The sequence below is a fragment of the Archocentrus centrarchus genome, chromosome 9 (genome assembly GCF_007364275.1).
Source record: "Archocentrus centrarchus isolate MPI-CPG fArcCen1 chromosome 9, fArcCen1, whole genome shotgun sequence".
Lineage (NCBI taxonomy): Eukaryota > Metazoa > Chordata > Actinopteri > Cichliformes > Cichlidae > Archocentrus > Archocentrus centrarchus.
The window spans coordinates 26,988,802-27,009,154 of NC_044354.1; the positions used below are offsets into that span (position 1 = coordinate 26,988,802).

At 40.7% G+C, this 20,353-nt stretch overlaps 1 protein-coding gene across 1 annotated transcript; it reads right to left on the reverse strand.

Annotated features, from left to right (window-relative positions):
* Positions 1-960: 960 nt before the first annotated feature.
* LOC115785744 (zinc metalloproteinase-disintegrin-like brevilysin H2a) lies at positions 961-18,152 on the reverse strand. Its single transcript, XM_030737567.1, has 22 exons — positions 18,083-18,152; positions 14,651-14,739; positions 14,433-14,509; positions 14,200-14,278; positions 12,898-12,974; positions 12,094-12,277; positions 11,833-11,895; positions 11,671-11,742; positions 11,389-11,558; positions 11,137-11,218; positions 10,564-10,697; positions 7,453-7,630; positions 6,113-6,202; positions 5,618-5,813; positions 5,195-5,300; positions 4,950-5,106; positions 4,775-4,855; positions 3,553-3,640; positions 3,365-3,470; positions 3,177-3,270; positions 2,878-3,099; positions 961-1,929 (listed from the first exon to the last, which is right to left on the reverse strand). Exons 1-22 carry the CDS (start codon positions 18,138-18,140, stop codon positions 1,897-1,899), a joined length of 2,436 nt encoding a protein of 811 aa, XP_030593427.1. The 5' UTR covers positions 18,141-18,152; the 3' UTR covers positions 961-1,896.
* Between the last annotated feature and the right edge of the window lie 2,201 nt (positions 18,153-20,353).

The following is a 20,353-nucleotide window of genomic DNA, read 5'->3' on the forward strand; positions in this document are numbered from 1 at the left end:
ATGGGATAAGAGGAGCTAGAGAGGGTGTGGAAGACGAAGGTAACAGTGATCTCTGTGGTAATCGGAACACTCGAGGCACTGACCCCCAAACTGAGAGAATGGCTCCGGGAATGATATCTGAGATCTCTGCCCAGAAGAGCGCAGTCCTGGGATACTGAGATACTGAGCAGGACCCTCAAGCTCCCAGGCCTCTGGTAGAGGGCTTGGGTCCTCTACTGCCCCCCGGGTGAGCTGGGATTTATATATATATATATATATATATATATATATATATACATACACACTTCTCCCCACTGTCGCCAAGTGCTTGCTCATAGGGGGTCATTTTGACCGCTGGGTTTTCTCTGTATTATTGTGCCTTATTGTGCCTTGAAGTGACTGTTGTGATTTGGCGCTATATAAATAAAATTTAATTGAATTGAATAGATATCAGCAAGATTTTTTTCCCAATTGTTATCTGATGTGTTTTCAACATGTTCCTTTATTTTTTTCATGCAAAAAACAAACAAACAAACAAACAAAAAAACTATAGTACAGTGATTGACATCATAATATGAGCCAAAAGTCACCAGTTGTCTGGGTGAAAACAATCTTTAAAATGAAGACTGAGATTAGGAAAAGTTACTTTTGGTTCATATTGTAAAATTCTTCACATCAAAATCACAAATGAATTACAATAGGCTATTATTATGAAGCTTTAAATATAATCATGATATGCATTTGCTTTTATTACTCTCACATTTATTTGCTTTAGAGTATAACATAAACAAAATATTTGCTTAACAGCAGTACATACATACATCTTGGTGGATATGTGTTTATCAATCACAGATGTCTGAGGTTCTGACCATGATCGCTCAAAATGGCGCCCTGAGCAGACAAGAAGGAAACCAAAACAAGCGACAAAAGAAACGCCGAGGCCATCTGAGAAGTGGCTGCTGAGATTCTTCTTCTTGCACATTTCTTGCTTTGCATATGATGAAACAGAAGCTGATAAGCTCTGAGTGTATGAGATCTGGAGATAGGTATCAGACTTTGAGCCCTGATTCTGGTTCTGTATTAGCTCAGTCATGGTTCACAGTGTGGTCCAGATCAATCTGTAAAATCTGTGTGATTGGCTAATTAAATTTAATAATTGACTCCTTATTCCATTGTGTTGAGTAATTCCTGTGCGGTAAATGAACACGCCGAAACCTGGAAGGAATAAGCTGGTAGCAGGTTCCTTCAGTGTCTTTGTGTAACAAGAAAATATTCTTCACCTCAGTCACTTAATTTTATTCAATCTTTGTACAGCATGATACACTTTAAAAAAATGAGTGCATGAGACATAGTAAACAGCAGGACAATAAAAACACTCATGTAAAAAAATATGTTTGAATAAAAGAATTAAGATAAAACATTCACATTAAAAACATCACAGTCATTGGTTTTAATGCTGTGGCTAATTGATATGTGTCTTACAACTTGTTTATGATACCTGCATGCAAACTTAGTGGTCCTGCATTTAAAAACGCACACTTGGCATAAATAAATATCTCATTGTGCTGCTGGCCATTCTTTACTCAAGTAGAAAACTGATTTTGTAAACAAAGGAGTTAATTATGTATATGAAGATAAAAATATAAACTTTCACAACATTGTCAAAATAAATTGTGAGTCACATTCAGGGGCAGAGCTGTTTGTACTTCTAACCCTGTAGTCTGAAAAAGTGCCAAAAAGTGATGCAGACCTCAGTGGATGGCAGTCCAGTAACAATCAGAGTCCAGTTTACTCCTCTTGCAGTCCATGAGTCACTGTTAGGAAAACCTCCAGTAAAACAAAGTGCAGAGAAAAGTGGTGACAGCAGCTTCTTACTGAGGACAGTAAGAGCTGCTAAGAGTCGGCATTTGTCAGACATCAAACCTTTGGTGGAGGTACTGGCCTCAGAGCCTGGAGGACAAAAGATGGATACATACACAAATATTAAAGCTACATTATGCTGATTTTTATGTTAACTATAGTTCAAATGACCGTGTGTAATATAAAAGGTGCCACTTACAGTACTGAGAACAGAATTAACAAAATTGGCATCAACTTTATGAAACAGTTTAGGATCTTTTAACTCATTTCTAACTCAGTGATTCAGAGAATTTCACTGTTTGATTCATCGAGTCGCTGCATTTAAAAGCAAGCTAGCAAACAAAGGAGTGGTTAACAAAGATTTCAAAAAGTGCAAATATTGGACCAAAAACACGACTTTAACAGTGAAACAGTGAACTGTTTATAACATTTGTGCAGTGGTGACATGGCAGTGTTATGTTTACAAGTTGCTGGGCTGCTTTTTGGATGGGAGCTAAATGTTGGAATACTGAAACTCTCAAAAGACTGTAAAGATGCAACCAGTAAGACTTTTCCAGAATATCTGTTGTGTTAAAGAGATATCAACTGACAGTGAACTAGATCCAGGCTGTACATGTATGTAATATCAATTTGTACCACAATGTTGTTGTAGATCAAGTCAATGTATTTGTTATTTAACCGGGCAAGTCACTAAGAGTGCATTCTTTACTGTTGGAGCTTTCTTTACTGTGAGGGAAACAAACCTGGAAACAACTGTCTTTTAACCAGCATGTTAGAGGATAAGAAGTTTTATATTTCTCTCAGGAGGAATCTTTGATTTGATTGGAAGTCAGAAAAGGTGCATGCAATTGGTTCATTTTCATCCATTAACAAAAGTAAATTTTCAAACATTAAACAAGAAAACTTTACTTTATATGGCTTTTTATATATGCTTTTAAACTTCGCACAAAAGTAAGGAAATTTGTGTTTTATGATGATGTTTTTGTTGTAAGTTTGGATTCAATCACATCAAAGGTTAAAGGCCAAGAGCTCTGTTACCTGCCGTGCAGCTGTGTAGTTTACAATGGGTGGTTTTGGTTTGCTCCCTGGTGGGGGTGGTGCAGCTCTGTAGTCCTGAATGGCTGGTGGGGGTGGTGCAGCTCTGTAGTCCTGAATGGCTGGTGGGGGTGGTGCAGCTCTGTAGATCTGAATGCCTGGTTTGGGTTTGTTCCCTGTTGGGGGTGGTTGAGGTGGAGGTCCTTCAGGTTTCAGTCTGTCAGCCTAAAATTTCAGGTATCGTTAGGAAATGTGTTGACACAGCTTTTTAGAACTTTTTCCAGCTCCACTCAGAACGTTACCTGTCGGATTGGCCCATGGTAACTGGGTGCAGGCTGCTTGTTGAGGTGGTAAGCAGGGTTTTCCACAGCCCTCTGCTTCCTCTGTGTTGCTGCACTGCAAAGAGAGATTTAATCCACAGGTGATGACCCTCGTGAAGGTGAGTTCACAGAATCAGAGACATACAAAGGGCAGAGCCACAATTACTCACGTTGGCAGCGTGGGACTTTGCCGCTTTTTCCACATGATTCCTGCGATGGCAGCTATGATGCCTAGAATCAACAGTGTAACTGCAATTGCGATGGCTACAGTTTTCCCTGCATAGACAGAAAAAATTAGGGATGCAGCAGTGCACAGTAAACTGAATGTAATCTGCAGATTAATGTAGTTGACTCTTACCTGTATCACTAAAAGCTTCATCCATTGTGTTGCAGTAAGGAAGCTTCCATCCAGGCTCACACTGACACTCGCTTTTGTGGTTACACACCTGGAAAACACAAAGAAGATTGTCATTGTCATTATTAGACAATGTCAGAAATGTAACTTTTTATTACACTTCAGTTAACATGCTTTGTTTTACTTAAAAAACAAACAAAAAACATTTCAACTTTTAAATTTGAGTAATAAATATAAAACAGCTCTAGTATACTAAAGTGCTGCCATGTAATTATATTTACCCAGTTTTGAATTACTTGGACTTTACTTGATTATTTATTTATTCTATTCGGAGGGTATACTCCAACTATTGGGGATCATACTCCTCAGCCTCCCTGGTAAGATCTATGCCAGGGTGCTGGAAATGAGGGTCCATCCATTCATTGGACCTCAGATTCAAGAAGAATAGTGTGGTTTTCGTCGTGGTCTTCATCCTCCCGAGGATTTTCAAGTTTGCATGGGGAGTTTGCCCATCCAGTCTATGTGGAGTCCTAAAATAAAGTGTTTTGTGGACTTGAAGAAGACATTCGACCTTGTCCCTCGGGGTATCCTGTGAGAGGTTCTACGGGAGTATGGGGTGTCTGGCCTTTAAAACCGCAGCAAGGTTGGTCCATATTGCCGTCAATAAGTCGGACTCGTTTCTTGTGGGCCTTAGACTTTGCCAGGGCTGCCCTTTCTCACTGATTCTGTTAATAATTTTTCCAGAATTTCTAGGCGTGACCAAGTGGTGGAAGGCTTCCGCCTTGGTGGCCTCTCTGCTCTTTGCGGATGATGTGGTCCTGTTGGCTTCATCAGATGGTGGCCTCCAGCACACAGAAGAATGGTTCGCAGTTGGATGAGTAACTACACTACTTTCTAGTTTAAAAATTTTTAGCTTTAAAATTATGCCCTGGTAGTGAAGGTCTTAGTTACATTTTACAGAGAGTAATTACAAAATGTACCTTTAACCCTTTGCTGTTGTAAAATTAAATTCTGAGTTGCATTAAAGAAGCTTTACAAAATCTCAGAACCCTGTTCACAATCGTGAGAGTATGCAAGGCCTCCTCTTAATGAGTTTGATTATTTTAGAAAATTCAAAGAATAATCAACATATTAACTTATAATGAAAATAACCAGAGTGTACAGTCTGATATAAAACTGTTAAAATCAGCTCCACCTCAGTCAGTTTTTGGTGTCATGTACTCACAGCATGGCCTGGGCATTTTGCTGAGCAGTTTGTGTTTCTGTAAGCTGTCTGCAGATCTACACACTGACTCTGGCTGCACACCTTGGAAAAGACAAGTCAGACACATTTATTTATTTTATTTTGTTCTACTTTGTAGATTTAGTGTTGAAAGAAGTGGATTGAAACAGCCTGATACCTTTTCATCTCCGCATTTAGTCCCTGTTTCCACCAGACTGTAGTCTTTGGTGTAGTCAGAGAAAAAAGTTGCCAAGCATTTGCCGACCTTGACCATCCGGCCGTAGTTTGGGTCGTCGTTACTGCTGCTGCAGAAGAGTTTTCCACAAAGAACATCTCTGCAAAGGAAAGATGCTGTTTGTGATAAATAATAATAAGGGTGGACTGCAGAGTAACTGTCACACTGTATGTTGTGCTGTGACTCACTCTTGCTGGCAGGGGATGTACTGGTCCTTTGAGGGACATCTGCAGAAGCCATAGTAGACTCCTTTGGTGTTGTGGTTATAGCAGGATTGAACGGCCTCTGTAGCACCTGAGAGCAGCAGGAGATTATATAAAAACCTTGCCCTTGCACTTTTCTGTTGTATACAGCACTCAAAGTGGTGTATACAACATGTATGAATGGGTGCATAAAGACAGGTTGTAAAGTGCTTCCTATCTACACATTCACAGTCCAAAGAAAATGCTGGAGAACAACTTTAGGGTTTCTATCTTACCCAATCCCTGACTGGAGCAGCCAAGGATTGAACCACTGACTTTCTGATTAGTAGCTGTCCTGCTCTACCTCCTGAGCTACAGTCACTTTAGGATTTTTATATACATACATATGCATGTTAGCAGGACACTCACCTGATCCATACATCTTGACGCACTGCTTAGGTCTCTGTGGACACTGGCCATTGTAGCAGTACCCCAGGCCTCCATCACACGGGAGCCCGTTCACAGCAAACACATCCTCTGGACAGGCGGGACTCTTCCCGTCACAGTACTCTGCCAGATCACAGTCATCCTGCATCCTGCGGCACTCTCTGGTGGTAGGTGAGATCTGTGTGGAGCAGCTTCCATCAATGTACAAGTTCACTGAAAGTTTGCTTTCCTTAAATTGTTTTATGCTTAAAAAGCATAACACTATATGAAAGCTCCTGAGTGCACGATCTCTTTTAACAAAAGAAGATGTAGGTACAGAGCACTTTCAAAATGCAATATGATGGTGTTGGTTCAAACATTTGCAGCAGAGAACCACTAGAGGGCTGTAGCCAAGCAAACATTTGGATTACAATGACCAGAGAAGGAGGGTTTCAGGGAAGAAACTAAGAGGCATATTTTCTTTTCTTACTGACTCACCTTACAGTTCTCACAGCACTCGCCTTCAGCACACTGTGAGCCCTCCTTCAGGGTGCAGGTGGTGGCATTGCAGCAGAGATTGGTGCACTCCTACAGGGACAACATATATTAGAACTCATCCAGCTGTTGTCAGGCCTTACTGCTGTTATGTAGCATTAAATATCTGTTTGCTCTGCTCCCCTCAGGAATGTTTATTGTTAGGTTTCATGGTTTATCGTCTATCTGTGCAGATAGAAAAGAACCTGGTGAATGATGCCCACTGTGGGTGTCTGCTGGCATATTACCACTATAGTGTATAACCAATGTTCAGCTTCTATAATATATTATTTTCAGGCACGTTTGTGTTAGTGGACCATGTGAATGTGTGAATATGTGTGAATATATATGAAAGTGTTCCACACGAAATACCAAAAACTTGATCTTTGAAATCTGTCTTTTTCAGTGAAGCCACAGCCAGGTACAAAGCAATTCAGCAGGACCCAGCTGCCATGACAACTTGATCTAGTCATATTTAGCATGGCGCTGATGAAGTTGTTGGCTTGTAAAAGTTTTCAGACAAAAGTAGCTTTCGTCCCAAAATATTACTTAACAACAGAATCACTTTTATAGATGGAAAACCTATAGATTTGCACATCAGAGACAATATGAAGTTTGATTTTAATCAGGCACTGACCACTAAAGATTCACTATAAAAATGCAGTTACTCTGATGGCCACTTGAGGCTCGAACCATGTCAGTGTTTTGACCACCTGCATCTTGGCATTTTGGAGCCAGCTGTGATGTGTGAAGGCTGGATCTAATTGTGATATCTTGTTCAACATTTGGACTTTCCAGTCAGTCAGTAGTCAGTGAGTGTATCCTGCATAACGCTCCTTTCAAGCACTTAAAAGAACCAAAATGTACAAAAAGGATTTCATATTTCATTCCCTGAACTGAGTGACTGAGTTCATAAACTCATCAGAAAGTGCTACAGACTTCAACAGGACCTGAAGTCTTTTTGCAACAACAGGGGTTTCCACCCAGGGGGCTGTTAAAAAGAATGCAGCTTTGGCTCCACTTTTCAACCCCCAAAGGTGAATCACATCCACAGGTATGGGAGTCTGTGGGGCTTGTTAAATATACAACTTACAAATGATGATGTATGTTTTATAGTGTTTTATTATATGTATAAACTGTTTAACTGTTCAACATCCCGTGATGACACACAAACACTGCCAAACACATAACCTCCTTGACAGAGGGAACAAGTAGATGTTTGTGAAAAGAAAAGCTCTCCTTCACCAGATCATCCAAAGCTTGCTACACCATGAAAGGTTTAACAGTTTAATGTTCTTATTTACCTGCACAGAGCCGCAGTCACACTGCTCTCCTTCCTCTCTGAAGCCGTTTCCACAGACTGCAGGAGCCACGATGTTCTTGTAGTTTGGTTTGTCCAGCAGACAGGTGGGGGTGCGGGTTGTTTGGTAGTTTTCATAGTTGTTGGTGCTGCAGCTGCTGAACGTTTGAGGAGTTTTCCAGCTGAAGAAAAAAAACACATCGTTCTGCCTCAGTTCTGTGAACTACAGTTAGAAAAACATGTTTTTACTAAAGCAATGATTTTGTATTTGTGTCATCTGAGAAAATCTAACTTTGTAGACCCATAAAAGATGCTCGGACACATCCTTCAGTATCATAACCATGTGAGATTAATGATTACACCAGCTGGGACAAGGTCGAATGCCTTCTCCAAGTCCACAAAGCACATGTAGACTGGTTGGGCAAACTCCCACGCACACTCAAACACCCTTGAGAGAATAAAGAGCTGGTCCAGCGTTCCACAACCAGGACGAAAACCGCATTGTTCCTCTTGAATCTGGGGTTTGACCAACAGACGGACCCTCCTTTCCAGCACCCTGGCATAGACTTTCCCGGAGAGGCTGAGTAGTGTGATCCCCCGAAAGTTGGAATACACCTTCCGGTATCCCTTCTTGAAGATGCGGACCACCACCCTGGACTGCCAATCCAGTGGCACAACCCCTGATCTCCACACGATATTGCAGAGGTGTGTCAACCAAGACAGCCCTGCAGCATCCAGAGCCTTCAGGAACTCAGGGCAAATCTTGTCCACCGCAGGGGCCCTGCCACTAAGGAGTTGTTTAACCACCTCAGTGACCTCAACCCCAGTTACGGGCGAGTCATCCCCCTCATCCCCAGACTCTGCTTCCACTACAGAAGGCGTGTCAGTGGGATTAAGAAAGTCCTCGAAGTATTCCTTCCACCACCTGACATTACCCTCAGTTGAAGTCAGCAGCACTCCACCCACACAACCACCTTGCAGCCACAGCTCTGAGCAGCAGCCTCAACAATGGAGGTGCGGAACATGGTCCATTCGGACTCAATGTCCTCAGCCTCCCTTGGATTGCTGTCGATGTTCTGCTGGAGGTGGGAGTTGAAGCTCTTGTGGACTGGGGCTTCTGCCAGGCATTCCCACCGCACCAGTGGGATTTAGGTGCACCGGGTTTGTTCAGTTTCCTCCCCCACAACCTGATCCAACTCACCACCAGGTGGTGATCAGTTGACAGCTCAGCCCCTCTCTTCACCTGAGTGTCCAGAACATACAGCCGCAGATCTGGTGATACGATTACAAAATTGATGATCGACCTGCGACTTAGGGTGTCCTGATGCCACGTGCGCTTATGTACATCCTTATGTTTGAACATGGTGTTCATCATGGACAAACTGTGGTTTGCACAGAAGTCCAATAACAAGACACCATTTGGGTTCACATCGGGCAGGTCGTTCCTCCCAATCACACCCCTCCAGGTCTCACTGTCATTGTCCACGTGAGCGTTGAAGTCCCCCAGCAGGATGATGGAGTCACTGGATGGAGCATCCTGGAGCACCCTGCCCAGCGACTCTAAAAAGGGTGGGTACTCTGAGCTGACTGTTGGCGCATAAGCGCAAACAAAAGTCAGGACCCATTCCCTGGCCCGAAGGTGCAGGGAAGCAACCCTCTCACCTACCGGTGAAAACTCCGACGTACAGGCAGCAAGCTGAGGGGATACAAGAATACCCACCTCAGCTCGCTGCCTCTTACCAGGGGCAACTCCAGACTGGCACAGAGTCCAGCCCCTCTCCAGCAGACTGGTTCCAGAGCCCAGGCCATGTGTTGAGGTGAGCCCGACTATATCTAGCCGGTATCTCTCAACCTCACACACTAGCTCAGGCTCCTACCCCACTATAGAGGTGACATTCCATGTCCCAATAGCCAGTCTTGATAGCCAGGGATCAGTCTGCCAGGGCCTCCGCCCGACACACACTTCATCCGACCCTTATGACGCCTCCTGTGGGTGGTGGACCTACAGGAGAGTGGGCCCATGTTGTCTCTTCGGGCTGTGCCCGGCCGGGCACCAGCGGCTAATAACCAGGGTGGGGCCCCGGTAACTCTATCCCGGGCAGGGTAAACAGTTCCCTTGTTTCCATTTCCATAGGGGTTAGTGAAAATCAACGTTTTTTTTTTTTGCCATGACTGAAACAGAAATGTATATTGTTTTCACTCAAAATTTTAAGAGACTTTAACTTTCTGTGCACACACCATGTCATGGTTAGCTCTGTGGCAGGCAGGATAAAACTGAACTTAAATGTGGTTTATTGTGAAGTGACAAGAACTTACAAGGACAGCTATACTGGAGCTGGTCAGGTGCCAGAACTAAACTACAAAACTATGGCACTGGGAGACACACAGCATGGATTAACACTGATGACAACACAACAAGGGACCGGGCACAAACACGGACAATATATACAACAGGATTAATGAGGAAATAGGCAACAGGTGTGAAGCAGCGCTGCAGGTAATAATAGATGAGACCAGGAAGTAAAACTAAACACAGAGCACAAGAGACAAAGACAAAGAAAAACAGGAAACAAGTAGGCATGGGAACAGACTTGACATAAACAGGGAGGCAGGTGCTCTGAAGAACACAAATACAGGGAACAAGAACACAGAGGGAGGAACTAAACTAAGCATCACAACTGGGACATGATTAAACACACTCAAACGGAAACAAAGGAGAAGAAACCAAAAACCAGGGATCACAAATTAAACACAAAACACTCGTCAAAACGGCCCAAGACCATCACACACCAGTGAAGTGAAACCAAGTGTGAAACACACATGGTTTCCAGGTTGATAACTCTATGATTTGTTCTTTCACAAGCGAGTTTCATTTGTGGTACATTATTACCATTTTTGAGCTGATAATAGAAACGCTAATGCTCAGTGGGTCAAACAATCCAGAAACAAACCTGGAAGCTATAAAACTGTTTCCATAGCCAGAATATAACAGACACCGAAACCTATGAACCTGAATCAGTTCAGCCATCCTTTATACTTGTAGCACGCATTCTTTTGCTAACAGAAGGACTCCAAGTCATAAACTTGATGGATGCTTCAGAACAGCTTTTCTTACCTGAGACCTGCTTCCATGATGCAGCTTTCTCCAGAGCAAAAACAGCTACTGGAGTCATCGTGGTTCATGCCCAGGTTATGGCCCATCTCATGAGCCAGCGTTGCTCCCACTGCAATGGCTCGGTCAGTGTGATCCTGAGAAATAATAAAGCACAAATAATAGAAGTAAAAATAGCAAAACTGTGCCATGTTTGTCTTAGTTTTAACATATCCTGATAATTTGTGTTTTCTCAGTCTACCTAGTCATGATTTTCTGACCACATGGATTTACTGACTGAGTTCCTGTAGCAGTTTAGATGTGCACTGCACAATGGAGGAACTGTAGTAAATGGCATATGAATGAATGTACTATTTTTTTAAAAATTATCATGCATTTTGAAACAGTTTTCTAAAATTCACAATTATTAATCAAAAAATGAACAGCTGTACAGCAAGAATCAAAAGACCATCAGCCTCATTATGATCCATCCTCTGCAACATACTGTACACCAAAATACACCAAAATCCATCCAGAAGTTGTTTAAATATTTCAGTAAAAAAAAATAAAGACAAGTTCCTGCATTGAACAGCTTACCTGTACTACCCCGACAGAGTGACCAGAGCACAGAGTCCCAATGTAAGCAAGACCCACAGTTGCTCCTTCAAAGTCGATACCACTGAAAGATCACACACGCACACACACACACACACACACACACACACACACACACACACACACACACACACACACACACACGCACACTCTAAGCAACAAAGGTCTAAAAAAGAAATATCTCTCCACATGATATGAGTCTAACTTGATTATACTCCTAGAGGCTGTTCATACCTGATAAGGTGTGCGTTGTCATGTTTTGTCCTCTTCACCAGCTCAGAGTTCCTCCACGACCTGAAAGCTTCCAGGTTTGCCCCTGCTGGGGGGGTCACAGTGATCAAGTCATTATTGGACCATATCTCCAGCCCGACCAGAGCAATAAAGGTCCTCAGAGGTTTGTAGACCTGCAGAAAGACACCAATGGAAACTTGACATTACGCTCCAGCTGCTAGCAGCTACAGCACATGTCAGTCTTGGGTTGGAATTTGTGTAGAAATAGCAAAAACACAAACTCACCACATTGACAAAGTTGACTATCTCAAATATTCTCTCTCTCAGCTTCGTTTGGTTCCTGTTCATCTTCACATACTGAAATACCACGAATCATATTAGACCAAGTTCACATCCTCTTTCTCTGCAGTGCATTTAAATTTTCATTTAATTTTCATTTAATTTTACCTCACGGTTATCAGCAACAAGGAAGAGCTCGATGTATTTCTGCTGCTGGACAATAGAAATACCCTGAAGAAAAAAGAAAAAATCAAACGAAAATCAATTTTGTTCATGTCTCCTTAAGTAATTAACATTACTAGACTGAAGGATGTGCTAGTTTTTTCTTTTTTGTCATATTTAACCCAATAGTCTGAAGGAAAAAGGTTTGAACAGTCATGACTTGGAGGAACTCTGAGCTTGTGAAGATGACTAAATTAATTGTGTTACCGCTGATCTGGAGCGGCTGCGGCTGAGTTGAGGTTCAAAGTCGTCACTCCAGCTGGTGTTAGTGACCCCACACACAGCAGGTGTGAAATTCTTTGGATTAAAAGTTGTCACTGCATGATCCCCCTCATCGTCACTGGACAGCGGCTCAATCAGGTACCTCTGGGCAGATGTTCTGAAGTAACCCCTAAACCAAGATCACACTGATTAGACCAGTTAATCCATCATTCAGATGCTGCTGAATCAACCTGGGAACCCACCAGCTGTCATCTGAAGAGCAGCTTTCAGCACCTTTGTTTTAATTTTATCTCCTGTAACTTTAATTTTCATCATCATTTTCATACACAGCAGCCGTTGTTAATTTAACAACCAGCCAAACACAAGGGAGCATTTGGCAGGTATAGTGTGTATCAGATGTTCAGTATGACATAACATAAATCACTAAACATGTTAATGTGAACATATGTTTCGCAGGTTAGGTTTAAATTAAGGTTCAGGTCACCATGACTTGAGGTTAGGTTTAGGGTTAGGATAAGGTTAATGTTAGGCTTACATTTGAAAGTGATGCGAGACTATGTGCAGCTTGTTTCTGCTGAACTGAGGTGACCAGAAATCTATGAATTAATGAAGGTTTAACATTGTTAATCCTTTATACAAATACAGAAACTGGCTGTGCGGCTTTGTGGTTTAATACACCAAAGGTGAGGTTATCTGAATTATAATGACAGACATGAAATATGGGTGGGTATTGTTTTTGAATGATGTCATGACAGTTTAACTACGGCAAAGCTAAAGATGCCGGCTCACCTCAGTCCATCACAGGTGCTGATGCTCACAGACGATTCACTGTCGTTCACAATCCTCCCGTGATAGTAGCAGTGATCCTGCAGAGACATGAAAATAGTAATTGTGTTATTACATGAGAACATTTCAAATTTCCTCTTAATCTGTTTGTGTCTCTTAACCTCCGGAGACCCAGAAGAAAAAAAAAATGCTTTGATATTCAGTTAAAGATAATTTAAGTATTGTACTGTACATCTGTAGCTCAAAGAAACATGTTGCATACTTTCTTTCAAAACTATTGATTCATTGTTTATCTTCTGTCCCTTGTGTGATCACAGAATAATGTGATCTAATGTACTGGCTCTGGTAAAAATGTTTTTTTGTTTCATGAATATTAAAACAGTCAGATGATGGAAATAAATCTGAAAACAAATCATTTTAACAAATAACTTCTCATAGTTAAGCTTTTTTATTGAACTGCATTCTGTCATATCACCCATAGCACCAACACTGATCATGTGACAGAGGGCTGAGTGATGAGAGGATTTTACTCAGAACTGTGGAAGTGGAGTCATACTTAGAGCTGTCAGGACATGAAGTGGAGGAACAAATGAAAATGCCAGCTTCAGCAGGGGTAAAATGATGACACACAAAGTCCATTATGGACTAGTGTGTAAGTTATTTGGCTCCTCAGCTGCGATACTGGCAGTGGGCTGTGGAGGGCATCATCTTTCCATGGCAGCCTTGTTGCATTCTGTTTAAGATAAGGAAGTTCTCACTTCCTTATCAGAGACAGATAATCTGTTACTTTGCTGGGCAGGTTAATCTTGAAGAATCTGTCTCAGCATCTTGAATTGGCCATAACAAGGACCCAATAAATTTGGATCCCAGATTATCTGAATCATGAACACAGATACACTGAAGAATTATTTCAGTTCCAGAATGCTTTCAGTTTTAATGCTGCCTTCAGAGAAAAGCACCTCCCTCTGGTTTATATGCTCTGAAAATTTTTTTCTAAAACCAGATTTCCTGTTTTCTGTGTGATGTAATCAGAGGACCAACTGTTTGTTTTTTGTAGCCAGCAGTGTTCTGTTTTCCTGTTTCATGATATATATATATATATATATATATATATATATATATATATATATATATATATATATATATATATATGACAGGACAGTAGGACTGTGTAGGTTGATGTAGAGGTTTCAGACCCATGTCCTCAACAGAGTCCTTGACTCCTATGTTTTACAGGTGTAAGTTGAGGTAATTAAAATCTTTTGCACATGGAAATGAAACTTGCATACAAATCTAAACACTCACAATGTCCTTTGGTACTGTGGTGACTCGAGTCCCGTCTTCTTGGTAGTAAGTCTCAGAGTAGTCTTTGGTGAGTAATTCACTGAATACAGAAAGATACAGAATAAATGTACATCTCATATGATTTGACTTGAAGATCGAGTCGATCAGTAATTTATTTAGTCTCTGAAAACTTACTTTCTGATACTGCACAGACACAGACACAGACACACCAGTTTAGGGAAGTGAAAACTTACTTATTTTTTTCCAGTTGCATTTCTATGTCTTGTCCGCTCACAGTCATTGCATACGTAAGAGTCTCTGGTCTGCGGTACTGTGGCCAAAAAATGGGAAATTTTTTTTCCAGTCATTAATTTTCTTTTTTCGTTCCCATAAGTAGCAGCACAGCATGTGCAGCCTTTATTGTCGTCACAGGATTTGAAATGAAACAAAGAAGAAGAAAGAGAAAAAAAACCTCTGTGTGTCTTTTTCTGACTGTGTGAAGTCTGACAGGTCGAACCACCTCATAGTGCTCCCCCTCTTCAAATTCAGGACCGTGGCTTTCTGTGAAATACAGCAAATGTGATTAAAACAATTATATTCTTTTGGGTTGTTATAGAGTGTCTAGCCAGGAGTCAGCAGGGTGTATCTTGGAATTAGATAGTTTAATTCAAATAATCATTTGATTCCATTATTTGTGCTAGGCTAGGCTATCTAGATCCCAGCTTTTGTAAATTTTATGTTCTCCATTTTTAACTAAACCAAAATATGGAGAACATAATTTAGTATTGTAATTGTTGTTTGAATGCAAACATGTGATCATTGTTATTTTAATCATTCGCTTAAGAGTTACATTCTCAGGGCTGTGAATAAAAAAATGATCCGACATGTTGACCCAGCTATCCACCCTGACTTGCTCTCTGTGAGATTACGCAGTGCTCAAAACAGTTTCAAACATTGCTATTCTTCTGACCATTGTAAGGTAAATAAAAATTGTTTGGATTACTTTGGGTATATAAATGACCAACTTAATGATCATAGTCATTGTTTCAAAATGACCCCCTATGAGCAGCACTTGGCGACAGTGGGAAGGAAAAACTCCCTTTTAACAGGAAGAAACCTTCAGCAGAACCAGGCTCAGGGAGGGGCAGTCATCTGCTGTGACCGGTTAGGGCTGAGGGGAGAGAAAAGACATGCTGTGGAAGAGAGCCAGAGATTATTATTAATCTCTGGCTCTAACTAATGACTAAATGCAGAGTGAAGTATAAACAGAGTAAATAAAGTGAATGAAAAGAAACAGTGCATTATAGGAGCCCCCCAGCAGCCTAGGCCTATTGCAGCATAACTAAGGGATGGTTCAGGGTCACCTGATCCAACCCTAAATATAAGCTTGATCAAAAAGGAAAGTTTTAAGCCTAATCTTAAAAATAGAGAGGGTGTCTGTCTCTCTAATCCAAGCTGGGAACTGGTTCCACAGAAGAGGGGCCTGAAAGCTGAAGGCTCTGCCTCCCATTCTGCTCTTAAGTATCCAAGAAACCACAAGTAAGCCAGCAGTCTGAGAGTGAAGTGCTCTATTGGGGTTATATGGTACTATAAGGTCTTTGAGATAAGATGGGGCCTGATTATTCAAGACCTTGTATGTGAGAAAAACTATTTTAAATTCTATTCTAGATTTAACAGGGAGCCAATGAAGAGAATCCAATATGGGAGAAATCTGCTCTCTCTTTCTAGTCCCTGTCAGTACTCTAGCTGCAGCATTTTGGATCAGCTGAAGGCTGGGTGATATGCAATATAACTTTATTGATAATTGTAATAGTAAATGAAAAATATACAGATTACCTATATTTGTACTTGAAAATCTGCACAATTTATTTGTTGGAGACTCACTCATTAGCTCCAGGGTTTCTTTTGTCCCTCAGACCCAATCTACAAAATGAATGACCCCATATGAAGCTCCAGCACTTAGTTTTAGAAACGTTTCTGTCATCCCATGATGAATGCAAAACTTCTTTCCAAAAGCAAAAAAAAAAAAAAAAAAAAAGGAACAGTAAAAACAAGAACAGCCCTGACGCTCCCAAAAGTTAAATCAAACTGCAGCCTCATTTGTAGGTTAATGAAAGCTGACTGCAGCCTCACGGTCTGGATCCTTTACAGAAGAAAAACAGTTATACTGACACCATGCTAAATAAGAGATATTATATAAACTGATAGATGCAAAATCCTCTATATGTGTGGGCTCACACACTTGGGTAGCCAACCTGTGCAGTAAGTGGGGGAATTTTCTAGTTCCTGTTTATCAGTGTATGACATATTAATATAAAATGTGTACAGTTATCAACACAGTACCTGAACCTTTGTCATGGAAACTAGTTATCAGTGCAGCAGACCTTTGATAACCTTGTAAGGCTTGATCCTCTTAACAAAGCCTTTTGTAAACAGGAAGTGTATATCTTTATACCAAGTTAGGCTAATTATGAATACTTTTGCAATCATTTCTTGTGCGGAAGAGGTAAACACATCCTTCCACTGCTTTTTAAACTCGCAGCTATAGTTTCCTGTTGTCCAGATAAAAGTACTGACATACTAACTACCCTGCAGTAACATGTGGTGCACTGATTGCATTCTGATTTCTTTCCCAGGATAGTAAGGAGCCAGCCTTTGCTTTAAGCCTTCTGAAAGGAAAAGCCTGCAGACCATCTTTGCATGATCCTGCTCCATGGACAGAACCTTATCTTAATGGAGATGACCTTAAATATCGCTATGACCTCAGAAAACACTTTTTTTTTTTGCCATAATTCATACATGTTTGCAGCATTTATAACAGAATTTTAATGTAACATCCATGAGATGGGAATATTTACTGGATTACAACATTATTATTGTTATGTAAAACTCAGTGGAAATGAAACTGTTTGCTCTATTTACAGAGTTATTTCACTGAAATAGTTTGAATAAATCAAATGATATTTTATGTGTGTTGGAGTAAAATGGTTTCTTAATTTCCATATTAATAAGGAAATTTCATTAGGTCCTTTTCATTCAAAACAGTTTCTTCTACATTTCTCTCCATTCATCCATCTCCCTCTCTCTCTGTCCAGGTCAAAGTCATATTGAGATTATTTTTCAATAATAAACCTAAAGAGTCAAATATAACTAGTCAAATCATATGCAACAACAACTGCAGAGCAAAAAGGTACAAGTTTCAAATTAATTTCTGTGCAACTTCAAGCTCAATCATACAACAAGTCCATTATTATTATTATTATTATTATTATTAATAATTTATTTATTTTCCTAGTTCGGTTCTGACTCTGGGGAGAAACAGTTGCAAAATTGAAGGGGCATCTTTTGCCTAATTTTTATTGCATGTTGTCTTACCAAAGAAATTTTGTGACTCACGATTGTACTTCCCAGTCAGCAATAGCTGTCCGAAAGGAAATGATTAAGTCCCTCTGAGTCATGCGTACCTGAGGATGTGGTGTACAGTCGCACCTGAGAGGGTGTTGGCTTTGTTGTTTTCCAGAGTCTGCCTCTGACAGTGTGTCACAAAACCAGCAATGTGATTAAAGTAATTCTTTCTTTCTATGCAGCATTATTTGACTTTAATGAGTGTGCATACAAAGTGTGACTGTTCAACAGGTGCAGTCACCATGTTTGAGTGGTCCATAATCACATGTTATCACAGCTCAGCAGGCACAGATACCATGAAGCAGTTCAAAGCTAAAGCATAGTATCTGTAAGTCTTGATAAAAGATAACATGCTTGGCTAGGTGCTTTAGAGGACTACTTGAGAAAAAGAAAGCTGCCATTTGAACAGCTTTGAATAAATAGACAGTAGGACAGAACTAGGTTTTAGTTATTAATTAGCCAGTGTGCTGAGTGGAGGTTAAAGTATCCAGTGACTTACCTGAGGGCTTGAGAGAGGCATTTAGGATGAGCACCCACAATAGGAAGTTTCGTGTCATTGTCCAAGTGCAGACAGTTAATCTAACATCAGATCAGCACTGCGATCAGGCTTTATGCACTCTGGCCACACCTTCTCCAGCCCTCCTGGATCTGCCATTTCTACTTCCTTATTAATAGCAGGCTTAAAGTACACTCAGAAACTGGACTAAACACGCCCCTTCTTCTGTTACGAAATGGAGAAAGAATATCCCAGAGTGCTGTGGTGAGAGTTTAACCTGCATTCACATACACAATCATGGAGTAAAACACTCTTACATCCTACAGTCCTTGAGGTTTAACAGCATGTATTTAGACATGCAGATGAAATGTGGTTTTAAATCTTTTACTTTATTGATGAATCAAACTTTAGATGCTTCTTCTTGAAAGCTGTAAATAAGCAACCTGACTCACTGTGTGTTGTACACGACTAACACAACATTGGTACTTAAGCTATATGTGTGTGGACCAATAGGTGGTAGAGTTAACCTTTATAGGACACTCATTGAAATACTTTGAAATTCAAAATTTCAGCCACAGAGTGTAATCAGAAGACATAACAAGACATTATTACATTTGTGACATTTTTCAAAAGGTCTTTTTTTTCATGAAAAAAACCCCAAAAAAACAAGGTCAGTGAAGTTACCACATTTTGTTCTTTGTTCATAAGTTTCGAAAAGAATCCAAGAAGTGTATATATAAAAAAATACAAGAAAAACAGATACATGGTGAAAGGAACACGTATTTTAGAACATTACAACAAATTCATTACAACATCACTTTTTGAAACATTACAACAAACACATGCTTCTTAACCTCACTGAGGCACGGGATGGGAGTCACATAAAAAGAGTGCAGAAACGAGCAAAAATAGCAATTTGCCCTAAAAAAGGGTTAAACCAACATTACGTAATAGTGTCATACCACTAAAAAAAAAAAGCAAACTGGACACTTTAAGTCAATTCAGTTCAATAAAAATTGTATTTATATAGCGCCAAATCACAACATCAGTCACCTCAAGGCACGTTCCATTGTAAGGTGAAGACCATACAGTAACACAGAGAAAACCCCAACAATCAGACAAACCCTATGAGAAAGCACTTGGTGACAGTGGGAAGGAAAATCTCCATTTTAACAGGATGAAACCTCTGGCAGAACCAGGCTCAGGGAGGGGCAGCCAACTGCTGTGCCCAGTTGGGGGTGAGGGTGTATGTGAACTTGAGATAGTAAAATGCTATAAAAATATTTGTCAAAAAGTGAATGTGGCTTGTAGTGTTGAGCACTTTGAGTGGTCAGAGTGGACATCAAGCAGTTTTCTTAAGTGGATGAGCCTGTAGTGTCTGAGCCCCAAGGTGATGCAGCAAGTCAGGAGCATGCTCATCAGAATTTTCATCATTCAACCTGAATCAATCCTGGTCAGAAAGGCACAACAGCGCCTTTAGTTTCTTTGGAGACTCAAAAAAGCCTACTTGTGTCCCAGAATACTCGTGAACCTTTATCGCTGTACCATTGAGAGCATTCTTACAAACTGCATCTCTGTGTGGTACGGCAATTGCTCCGCAGCTGACCGGAAAGCTCTTCAGCGGGTGGTTAAAACCGCCCAACGCATCACCGGCACTCAGTTACCCACCACACAGGACATTTACAATAAACGGTGCGTGGGCAAAGCGAGGAACATTATTAAGGACGTCTCTCATCCCAATCACGGACTTTTCACCTTACTTCCGTCTGGCAGGTGTTACAGGTGCCTCCGCTCTCGTACCAACAGGCTCAGGAAGAGCTTTTTTCCTGAGGCTGTAACCCTGCTAAACTCCAGCACACCATTGTAAAAATATCACTGCACTTTGTACCACATTTAACTCTGTACTTTTCACAAATGTTTCATCTCGACTGTATATACAACCAGTACAATCAGTATTTTGCAAATTTGCACATGGCACTATTGCACTACTTATACCAGCACAACAATAATGCATATACTGTATATACTTGCCATACTTATATACTTCACCTTATTTATTCTCATTCATTACCCATTCATGTAGTTATTGTAGTCACTTTTATTTCTCTGTAAATACATGTTAGTCTATTTTGTATAATTAACATTATCTGTTTAATAGTCTTAACATTCTTATATGTCTCCTTATCTCACCTATCTGGTCACTTCTGCATTGTAACTGTGTATTATATGTATATAATCCCTATCTTGCATTTCTGGTTAGATGCTACTGCATTT